This window comes from Hydra vulgaris, chromosome 05 (genome assembly GCF_038396675.1).
Source record: "Hydra vulgaris chromosome 05, alternate assembly HydraT2T_AEP".
In the NCBI taxonomy this organism is placed as follows: Eukaryota; Metazoa; Cnidaria; class Hydrozoa; order Anthoathecata; family Hydridae; genus Hydra; species Hydra vulgaris.
In genome coordinates, this window is record NC_088924.1 from 34,791,974 (window position 1) to 34,812,946 (window position 20,973).

Genomic DNA, 20,973 nt, shown 5'->3' on the forward strand with positions numbered 1-20,973 from the left:
TAATTACTTTAAAGATCAAAACAAAGAGTACCAAACTGCATATATTATTTTGCCATGTAAAGGAGTTTTATAGAAATAATGGATATGAACTTGAAATTTACAGCGAACAGGCAGGATGAACTATTTATTCAAGATTCAGTGAGTTTTCCAGATACAAACTTCCTAATGATTTCCTCAAAAAAGTATACAAAAACAATCTATTATGTGTTGTACATTTATACAACGCAGAGAGAATTTAAGGCTTTATCATGTTCAGTCTGTATCAACTAACAATATGTTCAAACTAAAATATGTTTTTATTGATTTTGATAGGGTTCTTTAATTTATTGATATGAAATACAAATGTTATTTTGAATAACGGTATTTATTAAAGAGTTACCTTATTAGCTACTAGTCTATGACTTAAATAAGTTCTTCTACGAACTTCATTCTAAGCCGTTTGTTTTTCTGTATATGTTGATAAGAGAAAAACACATTTTTTTTAATACAACAATAAGTACCTTTTTTTTTAATACACACTTTTCAAATTTTGTGAAATTCTTTTTTGTGTACAGTATAATCATAACTTGCTAGAAAAACTTAATTTGGGCGTGTGCACTTTTTTAAAACATAAATACTGTTGTGGGGAGGGGTGTATGGTTTCTTCTTTTTTTCTTTTTTTTTTTCTGCCTTCACAGCAGCACCTTCTGGAGTAGCAGTACTGTTTTATTAAGATTTTTCTTTATTTAGTTTCAGGCCATAATTTTTTTTTCAGACCATTTGCAGCTTATTAGGACTAATTACCTAAGCACATTAATAACATAAGTATCTCAATCATGACACATATGTTTTTAGAATTATTGGCTTTTTAAAAAATCCTTTCGTTTGTTATAGTGTATAATATCTTTTCATATGTTATTTATGTAATATCTATAAAACTTCAAAAGTGTTTTATTTTGTATTTTAAAAATTGCAAAAGATTAAAAAAAATAGCTTCCAGTGGTAAAATTTGAACAATGGCTTTTTTGTTCAGAAGTTCTGTGAGCTAATCACTCAGCCACACTGGCGTTTTGATTGATGAAAATTTTAAAAATAATAAATAGAAGACTTTAAATAAATGATATAGATTAAAATTAAAGAGATTTGGCACACAATGCAGTTTGCAAGTGAAAGTAAAACTGTAAAACTTGATATATGTTTTAGTATGTTACATTACATAATTTATGTAAGTTTACATAGTTTATGTAAGTTAGATAATTGCTTACACTTTTGTTCAGTTTTCTTATAACAAAAAATTATTATAAAAGTGCTGCAGCTTTTTATCGCCACTACCTTGGTTGGCAAGGTTTCCTTATCAAACACGCTCAAAGGACTACTATAAATAAAACTACTACTAAAACTATTGTATGTTAGTCAGCGTTAAACAATAATATAGTTGTTGTTGTTTTTTTTGATGTTGTTTTTTTTGGGATAAAATACCAATTTTTATATATTTTTAAGTTTATTGAAAAACTTATCATAAAGCATGGTTCTTTTTTTCTTTTTTTATTTTGTTTGAGTAGATTAATATATAAATATAATGACATGTTTCATTTCTCACTACAAATTAAGGAGGTTTCTTAGTGATCAACACATAAAATCTTTTCAAAAAATCCAGTTTTAACCTAAAGTTTATTTTATTTATAAATATAAATATTATTTGATATAAGTAATATTAAATATAAATAAGATATTTATAGAAATTATAACACAAATTTAATTTGTAACATTTAGAAATTATTAATTAAAATTATGATTAAATGATTAAAATTGAGTCAACTAATTTTTGACTTAATTTTGATTTCTGTTAATGGTACTGAGCTGTCTTTAATTTGTGTTGTCATTTAAGTATAAATGAGAATGGGAACTGTTTGGTTTGATTGTCAAATGCGATGTCAAGTTACAACGCTTGAAATAATAGTAACAACAAAAAAAACTATCAAAATATGAAAATCAGAAAAATTTATGCACAAAATAGCAAAAATTATCAGAATTCATGGAACCTTCAGGTGTTCTATTTTTTAAAGTGTTTAAAAAATGAATAAGTAAATAAAAACATGAAACATAAGAACTTAACTTAATAAGTTTACTAAGCTTGCTATAATGCTTTGAATTTTGATAGAATTACAAGAATTACAACTTTACTGACCCATTAAAATAGTTCTTTGCGCACAAAAAATAGTTGCCAAAATTTAATTTAGTCAGGTTTAAAAAGTTATTTTAAATTTAAAAACAATTCTAGGTTGGTTTCTTGCATATCACTTATTTCAACTGATCGATTGGTTTCTGTGTCTTCAGATTTAACTTTGCGACTCTGGGATTTTAAGAAAGGAATACAACTATCTGAGAGCGTTCAACTTGTAAGTAATATATTTTAAGTAATGGGTTTTATGCAATTAAATTTTATAATTATTAAATAATAAGCTATTACTAGCTAAAGCTAAGCTAAACTAATAATATTATTAATTTTAAAATAGCTAACTTGTATTAGGGTAGATGATCAAGTACATTACCGTTCATAAATAAAGGAAGATCTAGATTATTGCGATATTAGCTGAAAAAAATTGAGTTTTATCTGAGTTAAAGTTCACCAGCTGCTGAGAGCCCCATGCTATAGTAAAAGTAAGATTCTTATCAAGTTCAAATTCCCCCTCCAAGCAATCAGATAGTGTTGGCTTCTTATCAAGACAAGAATAAATGGTAGTATCATCAGCAAACAATGCCACCTAAGATGTTAGAATATCTGGAAGATTGTTAATGTAAATTAAAAAGAGTATAGAGCCAAGATAGAACCTTGAGGAACCCCTGAAGTTACAGGATATGAAAAAGAGTGTTGTCCATTGAGGACAACTTTTATACTACGATTAATAAGGAAGAATTCAACAATCTTAAAGATGTTAGATTCACTGTAAGAAGAAAGCTTATGGAGAAGATCAGCATGCTAAACTTTATCAAAAGCTTTAGAAATGTTGAGAGCGATAACCTTAACCTCTCCATATCTAATGCAAGATAAAACCCATCAGTTATTACCATTAACAAATCAGCAGTAGAACAAGAAGACTAAAATCTATATTGATGACCAGAAAGTAAATTGTTAGACTCAAGATGAAAGATTAAGTGTTTGTTAATTAAAGGTTCAAAAACCTTGCAAGACTATAACCGGTATGTTGCCCGCACCAAAAGCTTCAGAAGAGTTTAAGCAGGAAATCACTTAAGATACAAAAGCTGGAGTGATACAAATGTTGAGCAATGGATTAGCCTGCTTGTTGGCTAAATCAGGTAGAACTTAACTAGTGGAATCAAGAGATGATATTTATAAGAAGTTTTTAGCAAACATTCATCTTTTTCATTAGGTGAGGTGACAAAATTTGAACCATACAACAGAAGTGGAATAACAGATTTGCCATTATTATAGGTACTGTTAAAGGTTCTCCAGAAGTCATGGGAGCCTAATTTTTGAGATAAAATACAAGATTTCATGATCTGATGGTTACGATTGGAAATTGCAGCAGCATAATGAGAGGAAAATCATGGAGAAATATGAGGTTTGACTTGTCGAGGAGGAACAAAAAGTTTCAAGCCAGCCTGAATCCAAGAAGTTATGTAAGGAGCACATTTGTTTTCCAGAAGACGAAAGATTTCTACCCAAGGGCCATCACGAAGAAAATCACAGAGTCTCAGTCAGCTTTAAGGTAGTTGAAAGAGGTATGATTATAGGATTCTGATAATGAAGAAGAATGAGATAATAGTTTTAAAGAGATCAAACTGTGATCAAAAGCACTTAAGGGTCAATGCGTAGAAACTGAACACTGACTAGGATCAAAAACAACAGAAAATTATGAAATATGTTTAGTACAGTATGTAAAGAAATTAGTGAAAAAATGGTATATTTTAGGTAGAATATTTATCATAAAAAAAGGAACATGTAAAAAGTAAGAAATATGTCTAGTACAGTATATACAGAAAAAAGTGAACATAAGGGAAGGACCAAAAACATGTTGACCTTTAGAAATAAAGACATAAGATATTAGTCAGAAAGTAAAGAAAAAAAACATTTTTGTAAAAAAAAAATTTTTAACTGTTTAAACAGTTCCAAATTAACTGGGAAGATGCTAAAAGTATGTTTAAAAGTATATTTGATTCTTTAAAGTTTGTAAAAATATGAATAATCTATTGCTAAAATATGACCAATCTATTCTAAGACATTCTTAGAAGCCATCTAAATTTTGCAGATAGTTCTCATTAAACATTTTTTCTAATGTTTTTCAATTTCATGCTCCAGGGTACATATCTCATGCACATTTTATGTTTAATATCTAAATTTATTATTCCCTCTAGTTTTTAAAAACATCTTTACACTTTGCCAAGATGTAAAAGCTTATTACCAAGTTACAAAATACAAAGAACATGTAGAAAAATATTCTACGTTCAGTTTTAAATGGAGTTAATACCAGGATGGTTTCAATGTTATACCATTTATAATACCTTGATAAAACTTTTGTTTCACTTGCTTTTCTAGACCAAGATCTTTCTTTTACAGAGGGATATCCTGCAAAAATGCTTTTTTTAAAACCAGTTTTTGAATTGTTCAGGTATTCAGAGAAAGCAAATTTGTTAAAGATTTTTGACTTTAAACTAGAAAAACCGTTAAGTATTCCACAATTTGTGGGAGACTATGGTTGGTTCATATTTAGTTAAACATCACTAAACTGAATGATGAACTTTGGTTAAACAGCCCAAACCACTATGAGAGGATGTTGATCAGTTTAAGATTTTTTCCCAATACCCCCTCCAACCACATTGTAATTAGTATAATAAGTCTTTATCTTAAAAAAATAAATATAAATGAAAAATTATTGTCAAGCTGGTGTCAGGGTTAGGTTTCGAGCGCATGAAGTTTTTTTCTGTTCATACACCTCACTGTGTTAATTGGTTCAATACTAGCAAAAGATGAGGTTAAAGTAACTGCCTTGCTATAAATGTTGTTATCTGTCTAACAAACTGCTATGTTGTTAGAATTGTTGTCAGTACGGTAGTCAAACGATCCATATCCTTGTTTTTTCAATTCTTTATCCAAAGGTAATGAGCATTCGTTTAGACTTTTAATGTAAGCTGTTTCAACATGCCAGGTTTCAGGCTTTTTCAGCTCATCTATTATTTGAAAAATAACAATTATCAGCAGTTTAAATTGAATAAATAAAAGTAATGAAGAAAAAATAATTATCAGCAAATATCTTTAATATCTTTTTTCAAGTAATTAAATATCTTTTTTCTGGCAAAGTTAAAGTCAATTTGATTACAACAGATGGCCTAACACCTTGAGAAGAAATTTTATATTTCTTTTTTATTTATTTTCCTTGATAGAAGTTATATCATACGAAATAATATGAATAATGTAGTTTTATTTTTATTATTTTGATTGTTTATTTTTAATTTTTTTTGGGGTGGGGGTGAAGAGTTGGAAAGAAGCATATCATTATCTGTTCTACTTTCCTGGGTAAAATACTCCAAAATAGGTAAAAGTATTGTGTCATTGTCATCATGCTCATCATTAGTACTGTCAAAAACTGCAGTTAAATCACCAGGTTAAAAATCAGAGTTGCTAAAAATCAGAGACTTGCTAAAACCATCAAAATCACTTTCACCATTAAGAATTACTTTTATCATTTAGACCATCTTTAATGTTTAAATTTTTTAATAAAAATTTTTTTGATACAACTGCTACTAAGGAAGACTTTCTGGTACCAATGTCAAGTTTAGTCATAAACAAAACTCAGTTTTACTAGAACTGGCTTGCAGTTAACATAATTATGAGTTGTTGTTTTTTTTTATTTTAATTAACCTTCCCAAGGCCATGAAGGCCACTACAGTGGAGTAGGCAATTTTTGTTGTGGTCACAACACTCTCTCAACTCTATAATTCTGAAACACAAACCTTGATGAACAAGATGGCTGCATGGAGAAACAAGTTGAACGCGGTATTACCAGGGACGTGGTGAGGGTTGAACTTGGATTACATCTCAAACGCTTCTGTGAAAAACTAAACAGCGAAAAAACTAAATCTCTAGAAAACTTTATGTTCAAACAGTTCCAAATAAACTGGAATAATATTAAAATTAGGATTAGTTCTTCAAAAATTGTTAATTATGAAATCCAATCTATTACTAACACTTTTTTAGAAATCCCTACTTTAGATACTATAAAGTTTTGCAAGATAACTCTTAATGAAAACATTTTCCCCAGAAAAGATTACATAAAGCTGTTGAACCTGACTACCAAGTGTTGCATAGTTAGTGGTAGAAAACTCTTGGTTCATATTTTGTTTATTTTTAAGTTTAAGAATTTTTCCCAATACCCCCTCCAACCACATTGCAATAAGTATAACAAGTCTTTTTATCTTCAAAAAAATTATTATAAATGAAAAATTATTGTCAAGCTAGGGTCAGAGTTAGGTTACCCCAAAGGATCAAAGATAATTTTTTAAAAAACCTCTTTTTTTTTTTGCTCCTTATCTGGAAACAGTTTATTAGAAAAGTCAAAATGTTTTTCATATGCCACTGAATAATGAAACATTTTGTGAGCAAAAATTGTGCTTTTTCATCAGATTCTGAAGATCCTGTAGACTAATTTCTTATTTAGACTAATTTTAACAATATGTTGCTTTTCTTTAATTAATATTCAATACAATATATAACATTTGAAAGAATAAAAAAATTTAAAGAATAAACTTTTATAGACCCTGCCAGGCATTTAAAACATACAACATATTTTTTCCAAAATCAGGCCAGCGTGGACCCTAAAAATTATTTAAAATAGTTATTCAAAAATCAATAAAATATGAATAGAGAGAGATATGTGAAATGTTTCAATGATATATTATATAACATATATATATATATATATATATATATATATATATATATATATATATATATATATATATATATATATATATATATATATATATATATATATATAATATATATTTCAAAAACAATGATATATTATATAAACTAGATGTCTAACTTTGATCAGAAAAGTGAAGCTGCTTTTTGCCCTTTTTACTAATGGCAGATTAAATTTGTAAACAAATATTTTTAACTTATCGTTTCTTAAATGAAGTAAATATATTTTAAATTTAAATACTTTTTATGTAAAAGTGTTAAACAGAAATTAGAATACTTGTAAAATAATAATTTATGATTCCTTAATTTATTTTCGATTAAAAAGGGATTAAAGTTTTGAACAGAAAATTATAATGACAGACACTTTTAAAGCATTATTATGAATTAAAATACTTTTTAATAAACATAGGCTCATAAAAAAACTTTTATATGTATTTTATAATTATTAAAACTTGCTTTTGAATTATCTTTGATTTATTGGGAACTTTTGACTTGCATTTTAAACTTTTATTCCACACTTCGGTTTCAGCTTTTGCCCTTTTTACAAATGGCAGACTATTGCTATAAACAAAAAAAAGCCGTAAAATCCCACAAGTTAGACATCTAGTTTATATAATATATCATTGGTTCAAAATATTTTAGATTCTCACACGGTTTTAAAATATGTTGTTGATGTTTGATAAAGGCTAAGAGTAAAATATAATTTAAAAAAGGTGCACTAGAAAGATTTATGTTGTCATAAAAAATTAAACATTTAAACATAATCTAAATCTTTTTTTTTTTTAAGCCCAAAGATTGCATTGTTTCACATCTTGAGGTATGCAGCAATGAAATAGCTATCATGGCTGAGAGGTAAAAGAGTTTTTCAGCTTTTTAAAGTTTAATAGATAATTTTCACTCAAGTAAATTTCAATGCTAATGCTAGTTTAAATGCTAATTTGTAATCAAGGTTAACAGAGTTAAGAATATATCGAGTTGATAATGATCTTATCAGATTTCACTCAGTCATAAAGTTGCACAGTACTCTACTAAGTTTTTCTTATGTAGCAGAAAACAATATTGCTGTTGTATTAAAAGACTCAAGTAGGCCATTTGTTATGCTTCGTCTTGTAGAGGTAAATTTTTTTTAATTTATATAAGTTCTTTAATTTTAATGTTTTACAATATATTTCTTTAGCCATAAACCTATATATATACAAGAGAAACTGATATTCAAGTATTAGAGGGGGAGAGAGAAAGTTATGCTGCAGAAAATGCAAAAGTATTCAATTTTTAAATTTTTTTGTCAACTTTTAGCAAATGAGTAGATTGACACATGAAAATTGAAATATTTGACTTACAAGCAATCTGGTACCAATGGTACCAGATTGTTCAGTCAAAGTCATAAAAGCTACAAAAAGATAAAAGTTAAAGTGTTTTTTTTTTTAGTTTTGATTAAGGTCTTACAAATAACCAGGATGTATTTTAAAAATACGCATACTTTAATATTAAAAAAAAACTATAGTGAGATGCTAGTGACAGTTTCTTAACTGCATATTATACTTTTGATAAAAAATTTTCAAAAACCACCTTTTTATAGTGGTTTCTTAATCATTCAGAATATTTTTTATTTGCAAATCTTTTGATGTATATTCTTCTTATTTCTGTGGTAAAAAAACTACCACAGAAATAAGAAGAATATACATCAAAAGAAAACTTGAAAATTAGTTTCATTTCAAATAACTTTTAACCAGTCTTCTACAGTCCAGCGTAGCTATTCTTTAACTATTCATTTATGTGTTTATGTAGATCCATGAATAATAGTTCTTACTGCAATCTAAATCCTAATACTCCTTAGCAACATTGTTTGTCTCTCTAGTTCGTGGCTTGTTTTTTTTTATTTTAAAATATTCTGTTAAAGTTTTGAGCTATCTTTTTATGGCTGAGTCTAGTTGTAGGTTGCCGAGTTGTAGAGTTGTAGCTGAGATTCTTTTTGCTCGTTTTAAATATACCACTTTAGTTGGGATTAAGCATGGCAAGTGACAGGAAATGAACAAGGAGACCATTGAAGCTACGCTTTTATGATCTTCTAGTACTTGGCATTTCAACAAAATTCTGGATAAGTTTTCAGTTTTAATTTCTTTTTTTCTGGGGTAAATATTTAAATTCCATGCCTAGGTTGTTCATTGTGTGAAGGTTAATGCTGAAACAGATTTGAAATTACCAGAGTTGTGGCGGGGTTTAAAACCTTTTGCTAGTTGAGCTAGCAGTTTACTGCTGCAACCATAACATTATAAAAATGCAACAATTCTGTTGTAAAAAAACATTAGTTAAAATTCTATTGGTTTAAAAATGACAATTTGTCGTTTTTAGCCACTTATTGATCACTTACAATTAATTGCACTCAAAGGTTCATTAAGGAAGAATCTTGTGGTATCAAAGAGGTTACTAGATTCAAACAAGAGTGTAGCACCTTTTTGTTTTTAAATAACTGAAACTTTTGCTTGCTATGTTTTATGAATACAAATATTTCTGGTCACACAAAAAGTAATAAAGTAATTCATGCAATAATAAAATTTTAAATGAATTATAAGATGTTTATACTGAAGTTAACTGTGAATTATGCTAAACCGTGAATAATACTTGACAATTTTTTTATTTTAGGATGTTTATACTGAAGTTAACCATGAATTATGTTTTGCAATTTCTTCCCATATTGGAATGGATTTTAGTAAGTTTTAAAAAAGATTTTTAATAAATAAACTAAATGATAAATAAGACAAAGCAAAAATCAAGTTTTAAAAAATAGTAAATCTTAAAAATAGACAATCTTTATAATTAATATTTAACTTTTTTTTTTTTTCAATTATTGTATTATTTTTATTTTTATTTTTCTCTTTATAAAAATATATATAATGTAATCAAATATAAAGTTTTAAAATATTAGGTAATTAAAAATATAATGATAAAAATATAAAACATAAAAGCAGCATCTAAGTATATATAAATTTTACAACTTTTAATTATTAATTGAATAGTTATTGAGTTATTATTAATAAGTTTTTTTTTGGCACTATTATTAAACTCTTCTTGCACCAATAATTAATAATAATAATAATAATTAGTACCAATAATAATAAGTAATAAGTTACATGTTGTTATGCAGCGTCTTACATCGATACAACTATTTGCTTTTGCTTTTAAACATCGATACAACTTATGCACAATTTAAAATTGACATTATCATATAAACAGGTGTAATAATTGCTTAACTTCTCATAATTTTTTCTTTTTATATTAAATATTTATATATATATATATATTTATCAGCCCTCGGAATGAGGAAAAATAAGGTCAGCAGTAATTTGCCGACCTTAATCCGTGTGAGGTCGGCAGAAAAAATGTAAAACAAAGTTTTGACCATAAAGCATAGAAACGAGGTTGGCAAATCAAAATCGAATTTTATATATGTAAAATTCGATTTTGATTGCGCTTTTTTTATATTAATTTATATGAATGTGAATCTTTGAGTAAGATCAAGTTTTCTAATAACGACCAAGAGAATAGGTTATTATATCAAATTTTTGGTTAAAACTATACCTAAATTTAAAATTTTTTTATTTTATTCTTATGTAACCTGAATTCAGTTAAATTTACTTATTATTTGTAAAAACTTCAATTTGTAACCTTTCTTCAAATTGACTAAAGTAATTTGTCTTTATTATACAAAAACAAGTGATTTCTAAAAGTGTTTACATCAATAAAATAAAAAAAGCATATTTTATATGCAAAATTGTAAAAGTATTCTAGAAGGTGTGCATTAATTTTTTCTCACTAGTCTCAAAAGCAGTGCTTTATTAAGACATTCCTACATCAGTTACTCGAGTGTCACACTGCTTAGAGTTCACAATTTCCTCTTTACAAGAATCAAATAAACAGTATTTTCTAATGAAAGTAGACAAATAAATAATATTTTCTGATGAAAGTAGCCAAATAAAACAGTATCTTCTAATGAAAGTAGCCAAATAAAACAGTATCTTCCAATGAAAGTAGCCAAATAAACAGTATCTTCTGATGAAAGTAGCCAAATAAAAAGTTTCTTTTTATTTGGCTACTTTCTTTGAAAATAGCCAAATAGACTGACTATGATGAATATGCTAACTTCGTTTTGACAAGCAAAGATCTGCATTTTCTGATTGAAAATGATCTTAATGATTTGTTAGAGGTCTTGAACTTACAAAATCTAGTGAGGAATCGTTGAATACTTACTCAAGCAGTTAAGAAATCTTTAAAAAAAAATCTTTAGCTCAAAAGTGTACGTGCAAAGTAAGCACTGCTATTTCTATGAAATATTATGTTTTTACATCAGTTTGAGAGGTCTTATTTAAGCAGTTATCACATACTGTAAGAATAAGCAGCGCATTTTATTGACAGTTTTTGCAAGAGCTCTACTATTATTGCAATATCATTTAATTTTTTCCTGGTTCAGCTCATCTCAAAATTTAATCTTTCCCTGGCTTAGCACATCTCTATATTTCATCTTTCTCTGGCTCAGCACATCTCAATAAAATTTATTCTCTCTCTAGTTCAGCACATCTTAATAAGGACTTAAAAATTTTATAATGATGGGGTTTAATAAAACCTTGCCATTGCTTTTTGAGACAGTGGTAACAATGATATACACTACAATAAGCGGTAATGCTGCTGGAAAAAAAGTTTTAAGTTAGCCATAAAAATGCTAATATGGAACCACTAGTAGTACTTAAATATTGAAACCACCACTAAACATTAAATAAAATTAGAAATTAAGAAACCGTGAATGCTTTCTTCACTGAATTGGAACCCTTCCAACACCTATATGACACGTATCTGAGGCTAAACTTAAAGTTGGTATCTGAATTGAGCCGCTGGTAAAGAAGGTAATTAATTGAATTCTTGAAGAAGTTGACTGGGAAAGAAATAACGTTCAAATGAGTTTCAAAATGAGAAACAAATGAGTTCAAATTGTTTTGAGGCTAGAATCCCTTTACCTCATACTCTCAAATCAGGGTTAAAGCAACATTGGACAATTGGCACATTTGGACGTACTGCGTGTATCTTAACAATCTTATTAGCAAATTAAATTAATAAAACCTATAATTTAAGTAAAAGTTTACAAATGGTGCGCAACAATAAAAAGAAATGTGAAAGATACGAAGAAAAGTTAAAAGTTTTAGTAAATTATGTTTTTAATAAAACAATGAAATTAAAAAAAGCTGCAGTTGTATTTGGGTTCTCTAAAGTTCATTGCCTTGTATAAAATAAAAATCCTTAAAAATAATAAAAAAATTAAAGTGATAACTTTTCCATTAAGTATTCTATTTCCTAATTTATTATTAAATTTATTGTTTATTTGATTATATCTTAGAGGAAAATTGTTTAATGGTTTGAGACCTTTATAAAGATAATTCTGTTGTTGGTAATAGTCTCTTAATTCTTCTACAATTACTTCTAAATCTTTTATAATTACTGCTCAATAAAAAAATGAAATTTTAAGAAACGTTTCTTGTCTTTTTATTATATTTTATAGTTATTATAAATATAATTATTATAGACAAAATTAAAATACAGACAATTCAAAAGCAATTATATTATATAATAAAAATACAAAACAATACAAAAAAGCAACTAATTTATTTGAACTAGCTGAGCATTGCATTTTTTTTAAGAATTAATAACCAAATTATCTTTTTCTCCAAAAATTTCTACTTTTTGTCAAACAGGTATCTTTTTCAAAAAACGTCCCTTCACTTCATACAGTCGTCCCCCGGTTAACGAACCCCCCTGTTAGCGAACTTTCGGTTAACGAACCGAAAGTTTGCCCAAAATCCTCCCCCGGTTAACGAACCGGAACTCGGTTAACGAACCGGGACCGCCAAATGGCGTGCACACGCGCGTGAAGGTCGGGCGCGCCGTCCAGCATTTCCCCCTCAGTTTTGTGAGTGTCATGGAAGCCTGGGAGGTGAATGTTTGTGCTGGGTGTGCTTTTGTTGTTTCATTTTTTTCTTTTCTTGTTTCACTAATATTTTTCATGCATTTTTGTGCTTTTTTCTAGGTTTTTTTCCCACTTGCGATTTTTTCGATTTTGCGATTTTTCAAAATCGTAAAATTTTGACAAGCATTTTTCAAGTTCAATTCTCAATTTTTTGGTAAAAATTTGACAAGCAATTTTCTTGTTGAATTTTCATTTTTTGATAAGCAATGTTCATGTTCAATTTTTAGTTTTTTCTAAAACTTTGACAAGCAATTTTCATGCACAATTTCAATTTGTTTCAATTTTTAAAAGTGCATAAATCTCAGGTTTCAATCATTTCACCTTTGCCTATTTTATTTATCAAGTTGGACAATTTTTTGAATTTTTTCCCCCATTATTTCGGCAAAATCCACCAATTAAAAATTTTTTAATGGCGGCCTATGGGAAAACGCGTTTCGGTTAACGAACTTTTCGGATAACGAACTAGTTCGTACTCCGAATTAAGTTCGTTAACCGGGGGACGACTGTATATTTATATGGTGATATAACTATAATCTGTACTCTCGAGTCCTTTATACAAAGAGAGGGGTTTAGTTCAGCTTTAATAACAGGTAGGGGAGGGATTTTTTCATGTTACAATATAAGCATTTTTTATAAAAAGTTTCAATTTATAAATCCGAACCAATATTTTTTACAAAACACGCATAAAACTGTTTGATTTTAGCGTGGCTTGCGGTCAAATGCGCATTTTCTAACTGCTGTTTCATCACAATTTCAATAGTATTTAATATGCTCAAAATTTTAAGGCTGATTTTCACTGAGTAAAAATTAATAAACGGAGGCGGGGGGGGTCTTAATAAGCTTATGGTGGGTAGGAAAATTTTCCGCCCCCTTCCTCCTCTTGTATTAAGGACTCGAGAGTAATACCATTCAAACTCTAAAAGGTGTATTGGCTTTTTAAAAAAATCTTAAAAGGGACAAGGAAGCAGAAGATAACACACTTGACGAGGTCAAAAATTGTGTTACGTTGTATAAATAGTGAATAAATATATGTATAAATTAGTAACAAAAAGCCAGTATTAGGGAAGCGATTTATTGAATTTTTATTTTATTGAATAATTTTCTCTTTTTAGGCTTACTTCCAGAACCGTCAACTTTAATTCAGTTATTAAAGCCAGTTAATGGAAAGCGATCGTTTCAAACGATAACTCCAGAAGCAACAATAAATATTGAGAGTTCTTCCATTTCCAATTATTCAAAAAAGACAAAAACAGCTGTAAAATGATGATTAAATCTAAAATAAACGTGTTTTTTCTAATCGTTTGTAATTTTATTAAGACTTAATACGATGGTCCGTAAATTATTATATACAATTTATTTTAAAAATTGAAATAGATCATTTGAGGCGCCTCACAGTTAAAGGTACCAAGTCTTAGTTTCTAGTTACAGAGATATTTGACATAATAGTTAGTCAGGTCAAAAAATTCAAAAACGAGATTATTGTTTTTTTATAGTTTTATCATATTACAATACATATTAGGTGTTTTTTTGTGAAAAAACATTTTTGGTAGTTGCAAAAAAGGATTTTTTTAAAATGTGGAAAAGGTACCAACTCTTCATCAGAACTGTTTTGATAATGTTCTCTCCTCTAGAAGTAAAGAACTCCTTGTTATTTATTTTGTTATGCTGTATTATTAACGCTTTAGCGTGCCAGTATATAATACTTTTTATTTTTGATCAATAATCGTTGAAAATCCTAAGAAGTTATTGAAACTTATTTGAAAAGTTATTGAACTTATTTGTATGTTATTTATTAACCCTTTAAACCGAGTATGGTGATCAAATACTTAAATAAAATTTTTTGTTATGTTTTTAATCGTAGTACCAACATTTATTGATTGATAAAACAATTATTAGATTAAATAAAGAAATAATTTTAAATATACTTTTCTTTGTTGAATTCGTATTAACAGGTGCTACTTTAGAAACAAATTGATTTCAAATGCTGACGTAATAAGCCCGCTTAACTCATAAATGTAACTTCGTATTGCGATTTTTTATTATTTAAATAGAAGTGCATGACAGTGATACCAAATTAATTGTAACAAATAAACAACTATTTGTTGCGAAATTTCTACTAGTATTTCAAACCAACGATAAGAGCCGACTCACGTTAGGTGTAGAAAGAAGTTCAGATAAAATTAAACTTTAAGTTTAATTTTAATGACTCGTTTAATATTGATGGTTCTTAGTTATTATGAATCGGGAATCCAGTATCTAAAAATGCTGATATAGCAAAGCTTTTGAATAGTTGTAGAACTGATGGTTTAGATCCATCAGAAGTCAACAATGCCCTGCACGATTTCTTTGAATATAGAGATGGTGAAAATGATTTCGATGATGATTTTTTAATGTCTGATTCATCTGATAACCAAACATATAGCAGCGATAGATAAAATCAACCTTTAACCTCGACTTTGCACGATGAACCAATGAGTGAGAATGCACTTTTGGCTTCAATTTTGCAGGATGAACTGATGATCCAAATTGACATTGTTGTTCTTGATAACACCATTAAGACAATAATTCCTCTCCGTTCACTTTACTCACAGTTATTTAAAAATGAAGATGAGGAAAAAATACAAAAATTTATAAAATTTGGTTATGGATGTAATCAAGGAGTAAAAAATAAAAACTGCGCTTCTCGCATTCAGAAATAATATTGTTATTTGTGCTGAAAACAATGCACTAGTTCTACCCAGAAAAACTCGAGGAATAAGAGATCATCGGATGATGCTTCTTCCGTCATGGGAGACAAAGAAAAGCATACATGAAAAATATAAATCCGCAAGTAAGTTGTCTGGAATGCATTCGCTGCAAATTATAGCTATCTCGAAGATTTGGAGAATGACCTTGCCTTTTATTGTTATCCAACGTCCGCGCTTGGGCTTATGCAGTGTGTGTCAGAATAGCACTATAAAAATATCTGAAATGGTTAATCTAGAAGTAGAAGTCAAACGAGAGCGTATAACTGAGATGTTAAAACATCTAAAGTTAGTTGAGAAAGAGCGTTCCGTTTATCATGATTGTATCAAACTAGCGGGGAAAAATGAAATTTCACACATTTCTTTTGACCAAGCACAGCAAATCTTTCTACCAAACTTACCAGATCAACCTGGACCTATCTATTTTTTAACTCCGTTTAAAGTTGGGATTTCTGGTATTGCAAATGAATCGGCCTGTGTTCAGCACAATTATGTGATACCTTAACATGTTAGCCGGAAAGGGTGCAAACTGCATTTTGAGTATGATTCATCACTACCTTGCTGTCGATCACACGAAGTTATCTCCAGATGCAGGATTTGGGATTCTGAAATCCAAGTCACGGCGAAGTGAAGTAGCTTTGGTTAAAGGGTTTGCTGAATGCATAGAAGCTAGTACTCCGATTTCAAATTTGAATAAATTAGTTATCGTTGGTGACGAGAATGGTTCAAATTTTGTTTCAACATATGATTGACAAAAACAGTTTTCACCTAATTTTAAAACGTTTCTTAATACCAAGCAATGGCACTCTTTGACATTTCAATTTAATAAACCTGGAGTGATTGCTAGTAAGATTGATTCGGACATTGCGGAGGTAGAATTCCAAATATGGCAACACCAACTTATCTCAAAAATTATCACGCCACAAATATTACAACCTAAACTTCTCTCACCAGAAAGACAATGGTATCTCTACGATAGCATCCGAATTTTTGTCCCAGACGCGGGAAAGATTTAATTTGTGTAAAGCCACAAGTTGACAGGATAACGTTTGTCCAGGTTTTTTATTTTTCAACCTACCATCATCACGAGAATTAAAATACGGATATATTTGACTTAATAAACTTTGAACAATGAAAACATCACTAATTATCTTAAATTATTTTTTATTTCTAGGTCAGAGCAGCAAATGTTCGCAAAACAGTTCAAGAAACGGTTGACAATCTAGATTTTTCGATGGGTTTGCCTCCGGTTAAAAGAAAGCCGTCCACATGTTCTTACTGCAACCAAGTTGGACATATAAATAAAATGCTAAAAACAGTTCCAGTTTGCTCCAAACGAAAATCAGATACAAAGTTTTGTATTTAATTAAGAGATGGTACCTTTTTGATTTTCAGTTATGTTTCTATTATTTATTTTTACAAATATATTTACAAAGTTTTGAATTTAATTAAGAGATGGTACCTTTTTGATTTTCAGTTATGTTTCTATTATTTATTTTTAAAGAGTTAATGAAATTTATTTGATGTGAAAATTTGTACCCGTAATCTAAACTGTATAATGCATTTAAAAACAGAAAATAACCACTAACTTCTTCATCAAACTGAATTTATAACATTTTTAAATTATGTGAACTTTCAACTTTAATTTTCTCAAAAACGCTATTCCGGTCGTTGTCCCGCACAAACAGCTATAACTTGGTCAAAAATAAAGATATTAAGTTAAATTTTTTTCTTTTTGATCATTTTTCCTTTTATTATATAGTAGTGCTAATAACTCCATTTCTAAGACTTGGTCCCTTATCCTGTGAGGCGCCTTATTTGCTGTTTAAACTTTTGCTTTATTTAAAAGCTCTTCGAGGGAAAATTGATTTTTTTGTTTTGTTTAAATTTAGTGTAACGTTTGCGTCCGGCACTCGTTTTTGTGGATTTTGTAAACGGGAGCAATGAGATAACTATTATGGCCAAATTTTTAAACAATATTTATATAAATATATTTTGACAGATTCATAAAAAGTATCGGTTTTGTTAAAGTGGATAGACAGTATTTTTAATTTAAAAATACTTTATAAAGATATTGTGTCAAGTTTTGTTTAATTTAAAATGAAATGAAAAAGTTCGACTGCACTGAAACATAAATAATTCAAACATAATAGAATAAAAATAACGTTGTTTGGCAAAACTGTTATTACAGGCAAAACTTGCATCTTTATCTACCGTATTTTGAGTTGCTATCGGAACCGTCTAACGTTAAATTTAATAAACAAAATATATTGCAAGTTTCCCTCGCATACCCTTTAATTAAATCAAAAATTAAAATGGCCTTCAAGTTCAACGAAACTTTCCGCGCATAAGAGCAAATTATCTCTTACTTTTATATTTTAAATTAATTTAGCGTTGCGTAATTTATGGACGATCCTAAAGCGGACCATAAAAATATAAGCCGCAAAAATCAAAGCAATTTCAAGTCGTCTAGGGAGTATGCTTTTAACTGACAATAATAAAAAACAAGTTTCACTAGATAGTAAATAACAAAATTCACTGAAATGATTTTTAAAACATTAAAAAAAGAATTATTCTAGGGATATGCTGCATAGTTTTAACCATTAGTAATTGCAATTATTCAACAATAGTTTTATTAAAACTTGGTAATTAAATAGAACTACTTTATTTTAAAAGCATAAAGTTTAAGCTTCTTTGCTTGCTTCAAATCATAACACGACATTTGATTGAAAAGACAACTAAAACAATTTTAAAAAAATGTTTTTTAAATTACTAAAGTTTAAAGTTTTATTAGCGGTATATAATAATTCCATTCATTGTTGTAGTACTCCATTCAATAAGTATGAAGTTTATAAAAATTTGTTTGACGTTTCGTTGCGCCATTTTTAATGTTTATACTTGAATATTATTGGCGAGCCTTGAAAATACTATATTTTTAAATTATTATAAACGTATTTAATTGCGTCAACGTATAAAGAAGTATATAAGTACAGTCTTGATGTCGTTTTCTTTTTGTTTACGAAACAAAAGGTTACATAGTCTCGAAGAATTTCAATGTGGTTGAACTTCCATCTGTTTTATACCTCCGTGATCTAACGTAACGAAAAAAAAAAGTTCCGCAAGAATGACTTGCAAAATCATTCATTTCGAAAGAAAACGTTCGCAATTTTTTCTTATAAAAGAAGCATTTCGAAACATTCGCTTATTGACGAGGTTCAAAAATATTTTTCAAAAATGATATACATAATAAATTAATTTAACTAAAAAAAATGTTGTAAAACGTTTTTAAATTTATTAGTTATACTTGGCGCTTCTTTATGATCCCATAAAATTTAGTTGCTTTAAATTTTTATTCATAAAACTTTGTATAAGCAACGGCCACTTAAGATTTAATCCTATCCTATTCCTACATTTCTAATCCTACAATATATTAATATTGAATTTAATGCTGCCGTTACTTATTCGGGCGTGTTTGGCACGGAATTCATGGGAGAGATTACACCCGAGTTAATGGTGAGAAAGATCGCAGCACTTTTTGTATAAAAAAGATGCGAACAAAAGTGTATGTAAATATCTTACTTAAGTAAACTTCAACTTATGTTATGTTAAAAAATATATCAAGTTTCACCATTTTAATTATACTTTAAAACAGTATTAAGGCAATGTCACTTTAATTTTGATTTATAGCATTTATTTGCCGTTTTATAAAGTTTTTTGTTTATTAAGTAGTGTTAAAGTATTTTTCGAACAATACTCCTTAGTGGCCGAAGTGATTAGCTCGCAGCGTTCTTAAGTGAAGTGCTGTAGTTCAAATCCGTGCGCTTTGACTTTTTTTTAAATCTGTTTCTATCTTTTACAAATAATACAAAATAACACATTTTTGAATCTCTTTAAGTATTTTATCTTTTATGAAGTTTTAATTTTATTTAAAAATTGCACTGCGGGAAAATCGGAAGAATATAGGAAAAAGGATTTTACGTTCAAACATATTTTCTTCAAAATTAATTAACGGGGCAAGGGTCCTAATAAGCTCCGAATGGTCTGGAAAAAAGTTTGATAAAATCTTAATGGAAATTTAATAAAGTCTGTACTGGGTTTTTTTATTTTATAGAAATTTACAATTTTAAAACAAGATTTTATAAAAGCATTGAACATTAATCGTTAACTCAAAACAAAGACAGAATTTTATTTACTTTCACTTACTAAGAGCAATTGAAATAAAACGATTTTATAATAAGTATAGAAATGGTCGGTATACGGAATACCACGACCCGTATTGTACGGATCATGGTAAGTTTGTAAGTTTTTTTAAACTTTTTATACCGATTATAATTAATCAACGCATTTCCAGCGGGTATTTTTTTGTTAATTTATTAAATATTATTTGGAATACCCGCTTTTGGTATTAATATTCGAATCGCTGATAAATAGCGGTTCGCGCAACAATTAACGAAGCCTTTAAAAACTTTAACAGTTAATTATGTTTAGTCAAAGTCACAAGAAATATATTTTTATGACTATGGTCTTATGAATATATTCTTATGACTATGGTTTAGTGGTGTACCGGAATTCCGGAATTTGTTTTTTACCTTTATTTTGCGTTGTTGCGTAAATTAAATCAAAAAAACATAGTCTTTCAGGTCAATGAAGAACTATAGGTAAACCTAGCTAAAAAATGCAACATTATAAACGAACATAATGTAATTTTATTTGCAATAATCCACTGTGAGCCATAAAGACCGTCAGGTTCAACTTTTCCCTACCTCTTATTTATTTATTTATTTTTAATGTAAATGCAGTTTGTGTAAGTCTTTTTCAAGTGCGGAACAAATCTAAAGTCGATCAGAAGAGTTAGTAAATTAAGTATTAAAAATTAGAAAAACCTAAAAATTTAGTCTTAAAAATAATGCAATCTTCTTTTTCTTTAATTGTTTTGAAATGATTCAAGTAAAAAAAATATACGTAAAGTTTGTGTAAAAGCCCTGTGATTCTTTTTGTGTTTTGATAAAAAAAAAAAATTTTCTTATATTTAAAAAACCTTCTTTAACCTATGTTGAATATTCTCCTCTCGTAATTTTATCTAAACTCTCGATTTCTATCTGCACCACGGCTAGAAAATAAAAAACAAAACATACAAAATAATATAAAATCAAAAAACACAAAAAAATAAAAAATCGAAAAACACAAAAAAATATAAAATCAAAATATATGATAAAATAAATAAAAAATAGAAAATGTATATATATATATGAACATTTGTAAAAGCTATATATGTTGTAAACGATATAAAATCT

General features: G+C 28.3%; 1 protein-coding gene across 3 annotated transcripts in view; it reads left to right on the forward strand.

Moving 5' to 3' along the window:
- LOC100198652 (tRNA (guanine-N(7)-)-methyltransferase non-catalytic subunit wuho) overlaps positions 1 to 14,230 on the forward strand; it is a 69,630-nt gene extending 55,400 nt beyond the window's left edge. For 2 of the 3 annotated variants that reach the window (XM_065797999.1, XM_065798000.1), the window contains 5 exons: positions 2,261 to 2,378; positions 7,710 to 7,774; positions 7,872 to 8,037; positions 9,566 to 9,632; positions 14,048 to 14,230. In XM_065797999.1, coding sequence (XP_065654071.1) covers positions 2,261 to 2,378; positions 7,710 to 7,774; positions 7,872 to 8,037; positions 9,566 to 9,632; positions 14,048 to 14,199 — 568 coding nt within the window. In that variant the 3' untranslated portion in view covers positions 14,200 to 14,230. Of the gene's footprint in view, positions 1 to 2,260; positions 2,379 to 7,709; positions 7,775 to 7,871; positions 8,038 to 9,494; positions 9,633 to 14,047 lie in introns of those variants that run through there. The other variant, XM_065798001.1, reaches the window with a different exon arrangement.
- Positions 14,231 to 20,973: the final 6,743 nt, after the last annotated feature.